Source organism: Pleurodeles waltl, chromosome 3_1 (genome assembly GCF_031143425.1).
Source record: "Pleurodeles waltl isolate 20211129_DDA chromosome 3_1, aPleWal1.hap1.20221129, whole genome shotgun sequence".
Lineage (NCBI taxonomy): Eukaryota > Metazoa > Chordata > Amphibia > Caudata > Salamandridae > Pleurodeles > Pleurodeles waltl.
This window is the reverse complement of record NC_090440.1, coordinates 350,042,262-350,060,758: the sequence shown is the minus strand read 5'-3', so window position 1 is coordinate 350,060,758 and position 18,497 is coordinate 350,042,262. Positions and strand designations below refer to the sequence as shown.

Here is an 18,497-nt window from a genome sequence, read left to right as displayed (position 1 = left end):
CTCCTGCCACAGGCCTCAATATTATTTAATTCAAGGTTTCACAATTTCAGAATTGAAACATTATCAATGTTAAATATTTATAAATAAACGTTGTTTTTCATTTATCTTAAAGAGCTAACAACTGCTGACAAAGCCAACAGTACTGACAGATTTTAGGTGTATGTCAGTTGTGTTCTATTTCTGGATGCAATAACATCTCAGAGAGAAACCAAAATACAGGTCAGGTGGCACACTATGGGTATCGCTGACATTTATTTTGCATGTTCCCTTTTAGAAAGCCCCACTTTTACATCCCACTTAAAGACACGTCTTCACATATTTATGTATGACTGATTGCAGCCAACAGCTGTGGGTGCTCCTGCTGCCTGGGAAGAGCATTTTCTTCCAAAGTTGATGTTGCATGCAGTGCAAGACATTGGGCAAGCACACAATTTAAATGGCCTGAAGTTGTTGCAATTCACACATTAAATTAAAGGATGAACACAGTAATGCAGTAAGATATGGGGCAGTTTTTAATGTATTTAATATTTCAAGACTATACATTCCCACTGCTTATGGACCTTGCTTTCTCCCTAGATGTATTTCCTTTCAAATGTTAGGTATACATAGTATTTAAAAGTCGATTTTTGCTTCAGTTGGTAATTAGCGTAGACAGTATTGGTGTGAATTAGCACTGACAGAGCAGTTTATGTACTCTGGGCCTAGATCTGTGGAAAGCACAGTATTTGTGAATTGTAAGAAATTGGGTTATTAATTGGGAGTGGTGGAAACCCCACTTTGGCAACAACCACAAACCTTATAAGGTTGTATTACAGATGTCACAACAAAAGCAGTCAGGCTTCACTTGAGGCAATGTGTAAAGTACTTATGTAGCACTCAAACATTAATAAAGTTACAACACATATTAATATATAAACAGACACCAAATCACCTTAAATACGATCAGTAGAACCAGAGTTATGGATTTACATTTTTTGGGTAAAATCTAGTGCCTGAAAGGTCAAAGTGCCAACTGTCGGTACCTGGTCCCCTGAGACCAGGTCAAAAATGAAGGATGACTGTGATGGAGCATGGGTCTAATCAAAGGGGTGGATTGGGCCTGGTCTAGGCTTACCTTCAGACATAAATTCTGAAGGAAAGTGCCTGAGAAGGTAGAGTTCAGCATGGCAAAGCAGCAGGCTGTGCCTGAGGAGGATTTGCCAGTGCCGGGGAGTCACAGGACAACGACTCGATAAAGTTGTTGATGATGGTGGGAAAAAACATGAAGCAGAAAAGGCTAGATTTCCAGTCTGGGAGATTGTTGTCATTGATGAGGAGCTGATCATCATTGAGCTCAGAGAAGACTTTTACCTTGAGGTTTAGACATCTTGTTGGAGGTCGAAAATCTCCAATGGGAAGAAGCTGCAGGCTGTAGCTAAAGAGGACTTCACAAGATCAGATACATTCACAGAGAGGTCCTGCTGAACAGAATTTTCAGCTGCAGAGAATAACATAGCGGGAGCTACCACAGAGTTAGGCCGACCAGTGGTGCACCTTTGACAGATTGGCTGATGGGTAGGTCCTGGTATTCTATTGGTTCTCCTGGAAGTTTGTGTAGAAATGCTTTCTAAATCCAAGCTTTAAGAGAAGTGCCACCAACACCATAACAAGGGTCCAGGACCTAATGCTTACCATTTTGGGGGGGTTGGGACTCACTCAACCAGATGCCAGCAGCAGGGTTCAAGTTGTTATGTCCCTGTTGCTCAAACAGGAGGCCAGCCAACTACCCCTTGTAGTCATGTGTGGTGGTCCTAGGTTCAAGGGATGGTCCAGTTCTCCTTCAAGCAGCAAAGTGGTACTTTAAGTAGCAGGGCAGTCCCCTGGTGTCAGGGCAGTCCTTCTGAAGTCCACTGGTCCAGGAGTGCACTGAAGAGGTATTCTGAGGGTCCACCATTTATATCTGGTACCAGCCTTTGTGTCAGGGGGAACATCCTGTCCTATCCCCATATCTGGTTCTGGAAAGTTCTTCTCTTCCCCATCAAGGCTTCGAGAAGTCTGGGGTGACAAAAGACTAGTGTTGGATTATTTAATGGTGATGGAAGGAAGTCCCTTTGAAGTGAAAGTGGGTTAGGGAACAGCTCTGCCCTCAGCCATCCTGGCAGGTTGGCCCCGCTTGTGCACACCTACTCCTCTTTGTGTGGGAGGAATACACAAAGCTCAAAAGCCATACAAAAATGGCAACTTTCTAAAAGTGGCATTTCAGAATTGTGACTTTAAATCTGACTTTACCATTAAAGATGATCTTAAATTGTTATTCATTTGAGTCCAAACAGTATGTCTCTGTTAGACCTGACAGCCTTAGGGTGGTCACCCCTAACTTTTTGCCTGCCTCCCTCTGCTTTTTAGATACTGTTTCCGCTGGTATTTAGACTCTGTGCACTTTAACCCTGCTAACCAGTGCTAAAGTGCATATGCTCTCTCCCTTTAAACATGGTAACATTGGATCTCACCCAATTGGCCTATTTAATTTACTTATAAGTCCCAAGTTGAGTGCACCATATGTGCCCAGGGCCTGTAGATTAAATGCTACTCGTGGGCCTACAGCACTGATTGTACCACCCACTTAAGTAGCCCCTTAACCTTGTCTCAGGCCTGCCATTGCAAGGCCTGTGTGTGCAGTTTCACTGCCAATTTGACTTGGCATTTAAAAGTACTTGCCAAGCCTAAAACTCCCCTTTTTCTACATATAAGACACCTCTAAGGTATGCTCTAGGTAACCCATAGGGTAGGGTGCTGTGTAGGCAAAAGGCAGGACATGTACCTGTGTAGTGTACATGTCCTGGTAGTGTACAACTCCTAAATTCGTTTTTACACTGCTGTGAGGCCTGCTCCCTTCATAGGCTACATTGGGGCTGCCCTCATACATTGTTTGAGTGGTAGCTGCTGATCTGAAAGGAGTAGGAAGCTCATATTTAGTATTGCCAGAATGGTTATATGAATTCCTGCTGACTGGTGAAGTTGGATTTAATATTACTATTTTAGAAATGCCACTTTTAGAAAGTGAGCATTTCTCTGCGTTTAAATCTTTCTGTGCCTTACAAGCCACGTCTGGCTGGGTTTAGTTGACAGCTCCTTGTGCATTCACTCAGACACACCCCAAGCACACTCAGCCTCACTTGCATTCACTCAGACAGACCCCAAGCACACTCAGCCTCACTTGCATACATCTGCATTTTGAATGGGTTTTCCTGGGCTGGGAGGGTGGAGGGCATGCCCTCACACAAAGGACTGGGACCTTGGCCGACATGATTGAACTGAAAGGGGACCTGGTGCACTTCTAAGCCACTTTTTGAAGTCTCCCCCACTTCAAAGGCACATTTGTGTATATAAACAGGGCCTCTGCCCCTACCACCTTAGACACTTCCTGGAGAAGAAACCTGTAACCAGAACCTGCATCCTGCCAAGAAGAACTGCCTGGCTGCCCAAAGGACTCACCTGACTGCTTTCTGTGAAGGACTGCTGCCTTGCTGCTCTCTTGCTGTGGTGAAGAAGTGCTCTCCAAGGGCTTGGATAGAGCTTGCCTACTGTTCCCTGAAGTCTCAGGACCAAAAAGACTTCATCTCTTCAAGAAGGACTCCTTGTGCGGTGACATTCGATGCAGAGCCTGCCAGAAACGATGCACAGGCTGCCCCGCGGTGAAAATCTCACTGCACGCAGAACCAGAACGACACAGTCTGATTTCGCGAAGAGAAGATCGACGCAGCGCCAACGTAGCGACCAGAAATTCAACGCACAGCCCACTGGCTTGGCGCACAGCTGACCCGGAACAACGCAGCCCGACTTCCAGAGAGGAATCGACGCAGAGCCTGCCGTGCGGGAGAAAATACGACGCAACGCCCACTGGATCGACGCAGCTACTGTGACTTCATCCTGCTAGCGCAGGAAATCCACAAATCGTCCTCAGGGTGTCTGAAAACCCTGCAACCCGAAGAGGGTCCACGACCGAGGCCCGGAAATCGGCGCACAGCCATCCCTTTGTGAAAACTAAATGACTCATCGGCGTGTGCGGCCCGAGAAATCGACGCACACCCCCTTTGTTTCCATGCATCTCCCCCTCTGCGGTTCTTTGCGGAGATTTTTCATGCGAACTAGTTACTTTGTGCTTGAAAGAGACTTTGTTTGCTTTTAAAAGACTTAGGACACTTTATATCACTCTTCAGTGATATCACAACATATACTTATTGCATTTTAAGTGTTTTGACCTGCATCATATCAGATACATATTATATATTTTTCTAAACACTTTGTAGTGTATTTTTGTGGTGCTATATAGTGTTATTGTATGATTTATTGCACAAATACTTTACACATTGCCTTCTAAGTTAAGACTGACTGCTCAGTGCCTAGCTACCAGAGGGTGGGCACAGGATAATTTGGATTGTGTGTGACTTACCCTGACTAGAGTGAGGGTCCGTGCTTGGACAGGGGGCAGGTAACCTGACTGCCAACCAAAGACCCCATTTCTAACAGTCTCCAATGGTTCCCAAACCAAAGTTAGCACAATGAAATAAGGTAGCGCAGTGAAGTAAATGGGAGAGACAGGCCTGAGAATAATGAAAAACAACTTTAAGTTTTTTTCATTTGCTGGACATGTAAAAAGTAACCCACATGCCTACCTAAGGTGTGACATATATGTATTAAAAAGGAAGATTTGGCCTGGCATGCTAGGTTGAATTGGCAGTTAAAAATGCACTACAGGCTACAGTGGTAGACCTGAGAGATGTTTTGAAAGGCTACTTTAGTGTATGTCACAATGAGTGCTGCAGGCCCACTATTAGCATTTAACTTACAGGCCCGTGTACATGTTGCACCATGTAGTGCCATTTACTAGGGACCTATAAGTAAATTAAATGTGCCAATTAGGCAATAGGGCAATTTTATCAAGCTTCAGAGAGCGAGCACAATCAATTTCCTAAAGCCAAGAAAAACAAATTCAGCGAAGAAGGAGGGGTGAATGCAAAAAGTTTGGGGGTGACCTTGCAGAGAGGGCCAGGTCCAACATTGATGATATCACTATATGTAACCTACATGCCATAGAGTCAGACCTCAAAGTAACATAGATGTGCAGCTGGAAAGCTTTTCCTAATCAGTGACTTAATTCAAATGGTATTTGATGTTAGATGCTAAAACGTAATTAAAAATCAGTAGCGTCCCGCATGGAAACAAGGAAAATATGAAGTAAGTTTGTCCTTTAGAGAGTGGAGGAAGATAGGAATGGTTGAAAACCTCTTTATTATCCATACACAAGGTTTTCAACAGAATCGTTTGTTATATTAAAAGCCAGAGTAGATCACAGCTTGAATCAGAGAGGAGACCAAACTTTCTAAATGTTCACACTGGTCATGCTGTAGCAAATTGTACATGCTGCATTTTGATATTTGGCAAACACCATATATATACGAAAAAGGAAGTAGAGAACTCTGGGTAGTTCCCAAGTTTAGGTGGAAAGCAGTTCCATTATATAGAGCAACCTACAACATTACCAACACTCTGAACCTGTTCACCTCAAATATATAGTTTTCTAGCAGAGTTGTTAAGCATCGGATTAGCACATTGCCATTGAGCCGAACTAGAAAGTGACAAATCCAAAGTCATTAACATAAGATTTGCACAGTGCATGAGCTGAAAAATGGCAAAAGCCCTTTACCACTCCAGGCACAGTATTGTAGTTTTTTATGGGTCAAATACCATCCAAGCCAACCTGGAATAAATAAACGCATACCCTGACATAAGTTTCCCTCTTATTGAAGCTCATCAGAGAACTATAGCTTTGTCTAGACAAAAGGGAGCACCCAATGTAAATCAAAATAATACCCTTTCAGGCTTAGAGTGCTACATAAATTATGCAAAAAAGGAAGCAGGGAACTCTGGGTAGTTCCCAAGGTTAGGTGGAGAGCAGCTCCTTTATATGAAGCACCCTACAACACCACCAACACTCAGAATCTGCTCATGTCAAATGTCTTTTGTTCTAGCAGAGTTTTAAAGCATAGGATTATCACAATTCTATCTATGTCGAACTAGAAAGTGACAAAGCTATTAGCCGTTTGCATCAAGGTCTGTACAGTGCTTTCCATGACAAGCTGAAAAATGACAAAAGCCTTTTACCACTCCAGGCACAGTAATACAGCTTTGGATTAATAAAATACCATCCAAGCTAACCTGGAATGAAGTCACTCCGCCACCCCCGATACTAGCCATTTGTTATTTCTACAGCAGTTTTTAAGCATACGATTAGCACAGTGATATATATATGTATATATATATACATCAACAACATTCATGAAATACTTCACGAATGACCGCACTCCGGGATCTCTTGTTTCACATATATATATATCAAGGCTACGGCCGAAACGCGTTGGGAGGAACCTTCTGTGTAATAGTAAACCTTCTTACAACTAGCTGGAAGTGTCCTGACCTTTTCTTTTACTATAAGGAAATGCTTGGTTTATATATATATATATATATACATATATATATATATATATATACATAGATATAGAAGTGTCTATCTGTCTATCTATCTATCTATCTATCTATCTATCTATCTATCTATCTATCTATCTAAATATCTAAATATATATATATATATATCTTCCAGGTATGTAGATGTTGCGTTAAGTACATCCACTTCGTACTTGATGCTATGACGTTACAGAGAGAATTCATGTTAAAGTTAAACTGAAGAACATACTCTTGACTGTCATTGCATGATTGTTTTTTTTGTGAACAATTGTAGCAATTTACTTTTGAGATGTTACCATTCAGATGCCTTCTGACTAATATATGCCACTTATTTTTCCATTTTTAGACCTAATGTGTGCGGAACACGGTACAGTGCATATTGCTGCCCTGGGTGGAAAACCTTACCTGGTGGAAACCAGTGCATTGTCCGTAAGTAATTTTTTTTGCCAATGTCTTGAATACTTTGTTTTTTTCGTATTGGTTTTATAGGGCATATTTAAATCAGCCATTTGTTTCAGGCACAATCATTTACCTAATATTTTCAAATGTCTAAGTATGCCTAATAATTGTTACTAGTCTCACCTCGATTACATCTTGTCTGAGTTATTTTCCGTTTTTTAAATATATTGAGGCCTTTTCACGAAAGCAATTTTGGCTATATTTTGGTTTACGACTAAAAATATATCATTTACACATGCCAGGAATTCAAAAAGGAAGTCTTGGCTGGTGTAAATGCATGTATGACTATAGATTTCTCTGCCGCAAGTGCGGAGAAGCCCCCAGTTGTAAATCCCACTGAAAGGGTGGGGAATGGGACTTCAAAGATGTGGTTTGCCATGAAAGTTTGGGAACACTCTCAAATATCTACTTTTATTAGCATTTCAAATTCTGATCTGACGTCTTCCTTCTCTAGAAATGGTTGGGAGAGTCAGTCGAGCCAAGTATTCCAGTCACAGGATAGTGTAACTCCACTTCTCAGATGGAAATTGGATGTGAGAGCCCACAGATGTGTTAGGGGTGGGGAGGAAGAGCTTTGACCATGTGGAAAAATATTTCCCATGGAAGAATTCTGCACAGGAAGAATAGGACCTGTGGGAGATGTGACATGATATTCCTCTACTACATATGTAAACCAGATGCTTTCCAGGTGTACTACTCCGAAAGCAAAAAGTAGGAATTTTTCTCCCGTTCATAGCGGTACATCTACTGGAGGAGACTTTTTTCATGAATAAATAAAGTCTGTATTTTTTTATTTTCTTTTTACCCAGTGTGGTGGACAGACAAATTGTAAGGTAACATGATTAACTGTGCTAATCTGGTACATAAACATTTTACTTTCCATTGATTTTCTCATTTTAATCACACCTCCTGAGTCTATGCAGGCTTTTGAGAAGCAATGGTACCACTTCCTAAATCTTGGTCCCTCATGATAGTTCTCAAGGACCAACTTCAGTTTGGCATTTTGGTTTGCTATAATTAGTATTCAGTATTTACATTTTTCAAAAAAATGGATTGTAGTTTCACAGAATCTGCTTCCGACACCGGCATGGCAGAAACCACACCATGCTGCCTGGCCTGGCAAACCATGTAGAGATGAAGAACTGGCCAGCATTTTACAACTATTCATAATTGATAGAAGAAAATCACAAATTAAATACCTATTACAATAACCACAGAGAATCTAATAATATAGTCCATCAGAGTAGTGGCTGAATAGAAGATAGTCAGTGGATAAGACAGAGCAATACTAACTTTTGATACAATAATGAAACTTAGAGAAAGCTTTAGTTGAATATGAATCCAGGATAAAGGGTACGGTAGGGATAGAAGTGGGAGAAGAGAGTGGGGAGGGGGAGGAAGAAAATCAGTCAAGCACTAAGGAAGTTCTTATTGTTCAATAAGTGGTGTCTTAAAAATAGAATTCCTGGGACATATAATCCCATTAAATAGAGTTTCAGGCAATAATTGTAAACTAAGCACATGTTTCACAGTTTCACTTTTTTGTCTCTTGATGGATGGATATCTCTGTCTCTGTACTTTTTTCAGTGGCTGATGATGCCGAGAGCCACAGTCTCACACCCGTAGTGGTGAGGCTTCTTGTCTCTGCCAATAGTAGGGGCATTCTTTTGGGCTATGTTGTTGGACAGCTGCTTGCGAGGTGCCATCCCTCCTGTGGATTTGCGGGAGGCCTGCTAGGCACAGGCCATAGCAATAAAATGAGTTGCCTCAAGTAATAATTACAATCCTTGTCAGGGTGAACCCTTAAAGTCACTAGATTAACCTGAGCTAAACTCCCTGGAAGTTATGGCAAAAAAGCAACCAGGCTTAACTTAGAGACAATGTTTGAGAGATTTATGCAGTACTAAAACAGTAATAAAGCTGAAATGCAAAACAATAAAAATCTTTTTTTTTAAATAGAAAAATAGAGTATCCTTTATTAAACAAAATGACACTAAAATGACAAACATCCAATAAGGTGAATCAGTGATAGGATTTTTTAATGTTTTCATTAGAAATAACGCCAAGAAGCACTAATTGCCAATGATAGTCAATGATTGTGGTAGAACAGGCTGAGGCGCAACTTGACGCTGATGCGGTGGAGTGCAGGTCGGATACACTAACCAGGTTCGTCCAGGGCAAAGATTTTACCTTCTGACTTTATGTCCCAATAAATAGGAGACCTATCAAGCATGTCCTGGCAATCCAGCAAGTTCTGACATTGTGATGTCAAGAAGAGGCCTACTGTGATTGAGGCCGGTTTGACTGGGGGTATAAACGAAGTGTGCTGGCCTGGGTATTACCTACATCGGCTTCTAACAGGGTAGGCCTATTTGAAGTTAATTAAGTCATTCCTCTCACACAGAAGGCCATCTTGTCAAGGGCACACCAAGAAGTCCCCACACCCCAGTCCTTTTCCCCCTGTTGTGTGAGCAAGCTCACACCTCATTCTCACCTACTGAAATGCTAAGCACTGGCTAGCAGAACAAAATGCAGGTTTAGCTTCCTGGCAGTTCAGGCAGGGCAAAGGTAACTTTTTAAAAGTCATCTTTCCAAAATAGTTATTACATATCTCACTTTCCCAGTGAATTGGGCTGGGCTTATAATAAATATTTGAAAATATCCAATAATTAAATTTGTAGCTGTTTCTTAGGCAGAGATAACATTTATTAAACTTAATATTGTATTCCAATGTTTTCCTATGTTACAGCGAATCCTGCTACTTAAAAAATAGCTTATAGGGCTTTTCACCGTAAGGAGATGTTTAACAATAAACATTTATACGTCCTACTTTTACATACCACACACCCTCCATTAAGGCCTACTTAGAGGTGACTTATCAACATTGAAAACGCAAGGTTTAGGCCTGTAAAATGGGGCTAGTTTGAGAAGTTAAAACCTCTACAGCCAGGGTATACCTGCTGTCATGTTTACATTGTCACTGTAGTGGATGGCACAGTGGAAGCTATAGTCCGCTTGTGACATTTAACTCCCAGCCCCTGGGTACACCCTGGTACCATATAGTAGGGCTATGCGGCAAGCAGCGCTGCCCTGGTGGATTATAACCGCTGGGACAATGATGGCGGAAAACCGCCAGTCGCAGCTGTAAAATATGGCAAATTGTACCACCAGCCTGTTTGGCGGTATGATTGCCAATTCAACCCAATCGGTCTTTGACCACCAGGGTTGTAATGAGGGCCTAAATGTTGGTGCAGAGGGCCGGGGGAACAGAATATGTCTTTGATGAGAGTGCCAAATCTATGTATAGCAAAGGGTCCATTCTCATAACACCTGTGAAGACGATAGTGGTTGGACAAAAAGGTCCCAGAGTAAGGAAAGGAATCCCACCTGGTCCTAAACTCTATATATAATCTGATCAGACAAGGTGACTTTCAAAATTTGAACAAGCCATCCATTCAGATCAGATATGGGAGTCTTCCTCCAGTGTCTCATAATACAGAGATTGGCAACTGAGCGGCCTGCTGCTAGCTACCACCTTCCATGAGTTGAAAGTCCTAGTCCCTGTGACACATTGTATAAAGGAGCAGGGCGCACAGAAGTTACAATCTCAAAACTAGGGTCTTTGATATTTTGTCCCACATATTGGACTAATAATCTGCAATAGATGGGCAGGAGCAGACTTTGTGCGTAGTTCAATTGATTTCATATACAACAATTTGTACGAGGGAGAAGGCCTTGACCATGAAGATTGGGCTGGAGAAGAGGTAGTTTATGAGTACCCTGTGAAGGCACAGGATTACGTCCTTGTGAAAGGTACTTAAGTATAGGTATTTAAGTATAGGGGGGTCCTGTAAAACGAATAGGGGACATCCTACTCAATGGACGATATTTCTATGAATCTTTATTACTCATTCCATACCAAATTCCTATAGATTAGAAAGGACCCCATCAGAATACAGATGGTCTAGACATCCTCTAACTCTACTGCTCCCATTAGATAGGTCTGTTTCTAATCTGAACAACAACATTGTGCCTGAATGGTGCTGAAAATTGAATGAATGAGCAACCTTCTGCAGTGCATACAAAAAATAATAGTTGCTTCTAGGAGCCACTACCATCTCTATGATCTATACCATGCACCACAGGAATAGACTGAGTTGAGTCCAACTAGCATAATTCTTCTACTATTTAGAGATAAGCAGGGTGAGATTATCCAGCATCATATTCCTCAGGACTCTCTTTGGATAAATGCTGAAGTATTTCTTAATTGAGACCCGTAGACAGGCTTTAGTGGGAGTGCATGACATGGGAAGGCCTCACATTGCCCCAATTGAATCCTTAGCCAATGAACATAGAGAAATCTGGTATCAAAACAATAAAGGCTGACATTAAGGTGGTGGGGGATGCTACGGTCAATAATATGATCTGAATATAGAAGAGCCTTTACTGATCTAACTGCAGTGGTGGTTCCCCTGCTTTCTGGCGTAGCCCTGATTGCATCTCATAGTGGCTCCAGAGAAAGGAGAACAAAGAGAAGATGGGATAACATTAATGGGTCTCCCTTCATACTTTAAAGAGTGTAGATAAGAAAGATAATAGCCTAATTGGATATATGAACTAGGGATCAACTTTTTTCAGCTTCTCAAAATGCTGCATGTAGCACGAAAGCCAACCTGTGTTTTGTGTTTCTATATGAATTATTAGGGAAGCCGTCCTACCAAGGAGACTTACAGATTGGAAGATCTGGGATGGTCTCAGCTATCTCGTCTGCATAAATCTCTCACCACCATTACAGCTTGCCCTTTAGAGGTCAAGGAAAGGCAAGTTTAAAGAGTCCAGAGTGTGGGCCTGAAACCTGGGGTCAGCATTTGCACAAGGATGGTGCAGTTTCTTGTAATAAGAGGCAGACACCTTGGCTATGTCCGATGGAATTGACAATGCCAGGCCCTCACACCTGCAAATTGACAATGTGCTATTTGTGCTTCTTTTTGTCACAAGAAATGTTCATAACTATACACCCTTTTCCACACATCACAGTGTCCCCATTGCACATTTTCTAAAGACTTTTTGGCCTTGGCTGTGTAAAGCAGATTTTCAGCTTCTAGCTTTTTTGGAAGGGTGTAATGGGATTAGCATTATATTCACTGGTAAGGGATAGGAGATTACTCAAGCATTTCACCTAGCAATGCTGGAGTCATCATTAAAGGTCCTCTAAAGGTTGCTTCCCTGCCCTCCAAAGAATCTGGGATTAGGAGTCTGAGGGATTAAAGTCAGAAGACAAACATTTAAGTACATCTCTCTCTCAGGGAGTTTATATTTTTTTTTTGCATTCACCAGTTTGCCAGTGGTGGGGGAGTGTGGCTCATGTCAAAGCATAGTGAAACTGGAGAATACAGGAAGTACCACCTCTTAAGATATCTTTGAATTGGACCCAGGGTAGAGAGAAGTTGTGTATGAGAAAATAGTTGATGAGTGGTGACCTGTTACGAAGCAGGGGAATAAAAAAGATAGTCTTTTTCTCTGGAGTGGAGCAGCCACCCTAGATATATGATCTCTAACCCAAATCAAAACCTAAACAAAAAGCACACCCAGAGCAGATAAATTGTTCCAAAAATTAGTGAACAGGCATCAAAGAAGTCCAGTTCAAATGCAAATTCAGTAGAGAGATTGTGATGTTTATTCCATTCAGAACAGGCACCTGACACATGTTTCGTCTTTGACGACTTTTTCAAGGCTGTAAAAATACAGAACTCACACCAAAAACGTGTAATAGGTGTGTGAAGACCAGCAAATGTCAAAGTTAAAAAAAGGTGTAAGGAGTGTAAACATCTGATAAGGATGGAACATCCAAAAGACCCAGAAAATGTAACTATAAACAGAGTACAATAATAATTATAGTGCAGAAAGAATAAATGGAAGACAAGAGCAATCACCAACAAGTCGTGATAAAGATAGGACAAATCAGCAGATGAATCAAAAAGTGCCACAAGAGAGATTACCTATAGGCAAAATGCCAATTAGCACTAAATGTAACCACGATGTTGACTGTAAATGAGTCGGCAGCATTGGTAAAAAAAAGTCTGCAGAAAAAGCAGTGCCAGGGTACAGGCTCCCACAACAAATCAATTCTATGGGTAACTGGTCAAGGATAATCTAACTGTGGTCCAGGCTGAGTGTTTTAATCTTTCCCTCAGAGAGTGCTTGGCCTGCAAAGGTGCCGCGGGTAGGACACACTCAATTGGATGAAGTGTAGGATGGAACTCAGCCACCAGGAGGAAAGAGTCACCAGGTAGTATCAGCCTGCTTTTGGGGTGCTCCTCTATGTCTGAAGCAGCTGGGGTACTGCTCTGAGCACTGATTTGTCTTCCTTATGCTGTTGAATAGGCCCATCATCACTGTCACTCATGTGAATACTTTTCACAAAGTCTTACCTGTCAAGGGTACAGCTAACCACTCTATCATGCAGTGCCCATCATTACTCTTTCTGTCAGAACACTGTGGATGGCTTCACTGCTGTAATATAACTGATATAATTGTCGGACAATGGAAAAATTCATGGAACACCTATCTTGCTCTGTGTAACGACTTCATTTCTTCTGAACACCATTTTTCTAGTTTTTCAAAGATAAATCTCTGAAGTGGGAACTGTACTTCAAAAAAATAAATCTAATGTTCCTGATGCACCTGAAGTGTCTCTCAGCAAGTGGTACATAATGATACTTTTTACCTGTCTCTGCATGCTGGTCACTGTGAGGTAAAGTATGGTGGACCTAGTCCTGAAGAAATTTTTTAAGTATGGTGGGCTTCAGGTGCCATGTGTTCTTCAGAAGAAAAGCATAATTTAAAAAGAAAAATATTTATTTAGGTTTATATCAATCATCATTAAGCAGATGCGTTCACAACAATATACAGAGACAACCGGAGAGTAAGTTGTGAATCCACTTCACATTCCTCCATAACACAGTCAGGTATCAAAATAGAAGAAAAGGATAGAGCAATAGGGAGTCGCTGCAAAAGAGAACAATAGGATATAATATCTAGAGTGAATGGTCAGAGCGATTCTTCTCAATCTGTCCCATCTCACATCAATCTCAATTAAGAATCGAGGTGTATAAATCTTGAACTGAAATGATAACCACAATAACATTTTGGTTGGCTGAGTAGGAGGAGGTCTTTCAATCACAGCCGTGAGGGCAACCATGGCCAACCCCTCTAATAGCATAACATATAGTCTAACCATGGGGCATCTATGTGGAGGGGATAGATGAGCAGGGTAGGCATTATTTCCCCCTTCGCAACCATAAGGAGGAAGGGGGGAAAGGCTGGAGGAGGGGCCCACGTGTGGTGTGTTCTGTGTAATTGAGGTAGTGGAGCAAGTGTTTGGACGGGGTGTAGGTTAAATGGGAGGTTGGCTAGAGTGGTCACCCCCACTTCCGGGGCATCGTTGTTGTGTGCTGGAGGTGGGTGTAGTCTGTCAAATAATTTAATGGTGTATGTATCCCATATGGTAGTAGTGACAGATCCTTCCCATGTCCTGCAGTCATCTGCTATTGCGTCTGCTTCTGTGAGGGCCCATCTGTGTGTCACCACAAGTGCAAATAGCTATAACTCTTCAGGGCCAAAAATGCCTCAGAAGTAAACGAGCACTTAAAAAAGAACAGACTGCTAGGGTATCTGCTATCTCACTCGATAGGAAAAGTTGAAGACCATGGCACCTGCAGGATATGGGAAGATTGGAAAATGAAGTAGGATGCTAACATTTTGCTTACATTTTGACTCATTGTGCCCTTTCCTGTCTTGTATGGGGTCTGCTAAATTTGCATGACTCACATTTGAATTGTGATATAATGGTTGTATCTGGTAAGCAAAGACGATTCTTCAGCTGGTATGTGGTTTCTTTGCAGCCATTTGTAGGCATTCCTGTGGAGACGGATTCTGCTCAAGACCAAATATGTGCACATGTCCCTCTGGCCAGATAGCACCCTCCTGCGGATCAAAATCAAGTACGTTTTATTGTCTACTATTAAGTTGAAGTCATTGTGCTCTATATGCTTATTGTCTTCACAGCAGTCTCCAAAGCAATCGGTAAACGTGCCTATTGAAGTAATTATACATTCATACACGCCCTAAAGAGCCGTGCTTCGTAAAGTCAGCACAGATCTTTATTTTAGAAACAGCCATACTTGGGGCCTGATTCACAAAGGTAAACTTACATTTTAGTTTAAGTTTAAGATCTTTTGGTATTCACAAATGAATTTTACTAGTAGTATCTTTACTACTGCACAGCCAACTGTTTCAGACCAGGCCTATCTTTTTTATGTGTAGAGTTTCCATGGCGAGTGCAGAGACTCCACATTCTTAAAGACACTACCGTAAAAGTTGTTAGTGAATACCAAAAAATCGTGAAGCGTAAATTTACCTTTGTGAATCAGGGCCTTCATGTTTGGTTTTACCAATGACGTTTGTAACACCGTGGAGCGCTAGTCTTCCAATGGCCTTTGTTAGTAACCATACCACATATCCTCACTTATGAGCTCTCTTGTTTAAACTCTGAACTATGCTTGACTTCAACACAATTTGTGCATAGTACCAGTACGAAGAACTTTTTATTTCGGTATGCTCGAGCAGGCATGGAGAGCATTCAAGGCAGGCTCGGTGCACTCTTCTTCGTGGTAATGTACAGCCTGCTCTGTTTTAGTGTTCTTTCTGCATGTCACTGAGTTTTTGATCAAGGTTCTTGTAAATTATGTTGCATTAATAATCCAGTCAGGAAGATTTGAGATCTAGTTAACTACTCCCAGTGCTTGGTATGGACAAAGCTGACCGTCCATAACATTAGGAGTGGTAAATATGTGCCCTCATTGGGTAGAGAATGATAGACTCAATTGAACAGTTTGTTACAGTTTGTGTTGGGGATGAAGCTTTTCACAAAAATCCAGGTCAAGTGAATAGTACAACATTTTGATCTGCATCGCCCTGTGCCGGAACCTCTGTTTTGAAGCTTTTATGGTACAGGAAATGTTCTAGTATCTGGGCAAGTTCTCTTGTGGTATTATTCTGGGTCCCTTCTGATGTTACCAGTAAGCACCTGGAATTGCTGGTGGTGATATTCTACACCCCGATGGCAACATGTAGGTGTGAACATTAAGACGTAGAGTTGGAAGAGAAGAATAAATATCAAAATACCACTGTCCATTCATAAATTGTGTAACAGTTTACATTAGGATGTGTGGGTGTACAGGGTGAAGAAGTGACATGTCGCAGTGGGATTGTGTTGTTACTTACTAACTCCAGTCCAGCCAACAAAGGAGTAAGAAAAGTATGTAAATGTTTATATTTAATCAAGGTTATTGTGTGACGTCTAGACACCAAAGAAAGTGGATGTATTTAGAACTCATATTCAGAATTCCATTAATTTTGGAAGGATATAAAAATGCCTTACAAAGCCCTACATACCTCTCCATTGTACGATGTGAGGATTTGGGGTGATGGCATGGCTAGGTAGCCCTACTGTGCCGTACACTCGCAAATACTATCTTGAGCCCAGTCAAGTACATTTACTCAAGCTCAACTCTAGGTAGTTGTGGCTGTGAGCAGTAATGCTTAGCAAAGGAACAATGTGTAAAGCATTTAACAACTCCAAAAAACAGAACAAGAAAGTCTCACAACACGAAAGAAACATGACACCAGGCTAGAAAATTATAATAGATTTTTATGTATCTTTGGAGGGCTTGATCATCAAAATCCACCAGAGGTTTCCGGAGATATAGATTTTTAAAGCAATACCTTTATACCTAATACCTTTTAGCATCAACTGCAAATAAGCATTGGCCAACAAAACCTTTTGAAACTTATTGAAAGTTTGGAAACGTTAGTTCGGCAACTCTGGCCTGAGTTGGGCGATCAAGTATAGCAGCATTGAGGTCTGAGGGGACAGAAAGCATGCACTGGACAGTTATCTGGCCATCTGAGCATTTTTAGAGCAAGATCAAAACTTTACAGGATGACTGCCATAGATGATAATGGAGTGGTACTGATGCAGGCTTAAAGGTGCTCAAGGATGCTCTGGATGCTGTCCGGTCCATGGGGGTGAAGTTGGGCTGAGTCCTTGGTCCACTGGTGAATGAGGGTGACTCTGGTCACAGATTTTAGGGTCCCACAAAGTCTTCTTTCCAGGATTCCAAGGACTGCTGATGCAGACCTCACGCGCTTTGTCATACAGTGGTCACAGTGCAATTCTTTGGTGAAGGCTAGCGTCCCTCTTGTTTGATGAATCCTGTCACAACAAACATTCAAAAGTCCAGCACACACGGGGCACCTTTTGGCTATCTCTAAATTGTCGTTGGTGCTGCCTCCAGGAGTGGCAAGACTTTGGTGGTGGCTACCAGAGATGTGAGTTGGGCTCCTTCAGCTTTAATGTCCCCAGTGCTGTTCTGGGGGTGAGCCACATGACCGTTAGAGTCTCTGCTTCAGACTGGGGCCAAGGATCAGGATTTCCCCAAGGTTGGCATGCAGAACAGTGTCCAAATGTCACTAGCCCAAAGTGCAGCAGGTGCCATTACTCTGGCATCACAGTCACTCTTTGGGTGCTTCCAATGGGTGCAGGTTGGTCTCCTTCTTGTCCTCTTTCCAGGTTTCACATTTGACTGAGGGTCAGTGTGCCAGAGGTGCCATTTTTATCTCAGGAAAGTGCCCTGAGAGGAATTCGCAGTCATTAGCCAGTGGCCTACTCGGTCCCCTCCTTAATAGCGATGAAGTTCCTGTGATTTGTGGCATCAGGTTATCCCAGAATGCCTATTCTTGTCCCCTCCAAGAGGGCATAGTAATTTGTTAGTCATGTGGAGCAAGGTAGTCCACACTAGAATTGTGGATACCTTGGGACCACACGCCTACTTTAGGACCTGTTTTGGGGCGAGTTTCCCACCTGTAGCCCTGTCTCCATACTGTCTACATGGACAAAAGGATCCTGCTCAGGGGTGTTGGGCCAGGCAACCCACCAAAGGCGGCTTCCTCTTTGAAGCATAGCTCAAGTCTAATCTCCAGAGTGGCCATCCTGGCAGAGGAGGTGACACCTCGCTACTGCAGTACTGCCTTCGTCCTTGAGCCTGGGAGTTGTTCACACATCTCCCCAGGCGGTCAGAAAGCTGTCTGTATGGGTGTGTCTTTGTGAGGCTCTTGAATGAGCAGAACATAGTACATTTTCTAAAAGTGGCCAACTATTAATAGTGACATTAATGTTGACCTGAGCATCAGATCGCATTTAATGCCATGATTAATTTGATACCTCACATGACCCATTGTGGTACTTCCAGTCAAAAGTTAGCCGGGTGGGGATGTCACGCGATAATCCTCTGTTAGCCAATGGGGCTACCAACTTTATCCACAGCAAAACGACAATTTGGAAGTGTTACTATTGAGACATATCAATATATATATATATATATATATATATATATATCTTAACATAATACAGCTCCCTGCCCTGGGGCTCTCTAAGCCTTCTTGGCGGATGCTTACATATAATGTTAAGGGGC

General features: G+C 42.1%; 1 protein-coding gene across 1 annotated transcript in view; it reads left to right on the top strand.

Annotated features, from left to right (window-relative positions):
* Nucleotides 1-18,497, top strand: part of FBN1 (fibrillin 1) — a 780,541-nt gene that overhangs the window by 76,671 nt on the left and 685,373 nt on the right. The window contains exons 2-3 of the mRNA XM_069222499.1: nucleotides 6,851-6,933; nucleotides 14,868-14,966. Of these exons, the coding sequence (XP_069078600.1) occupies nucleotides 6,851-6,933; nucleotides 14,868-14,966 (182 nt within the window). The remainder of the gene's footprint in view (nucleotides 1-6,850; nucleotides 6,934-14,867; nucleotides 14,967-18,497) is intronic.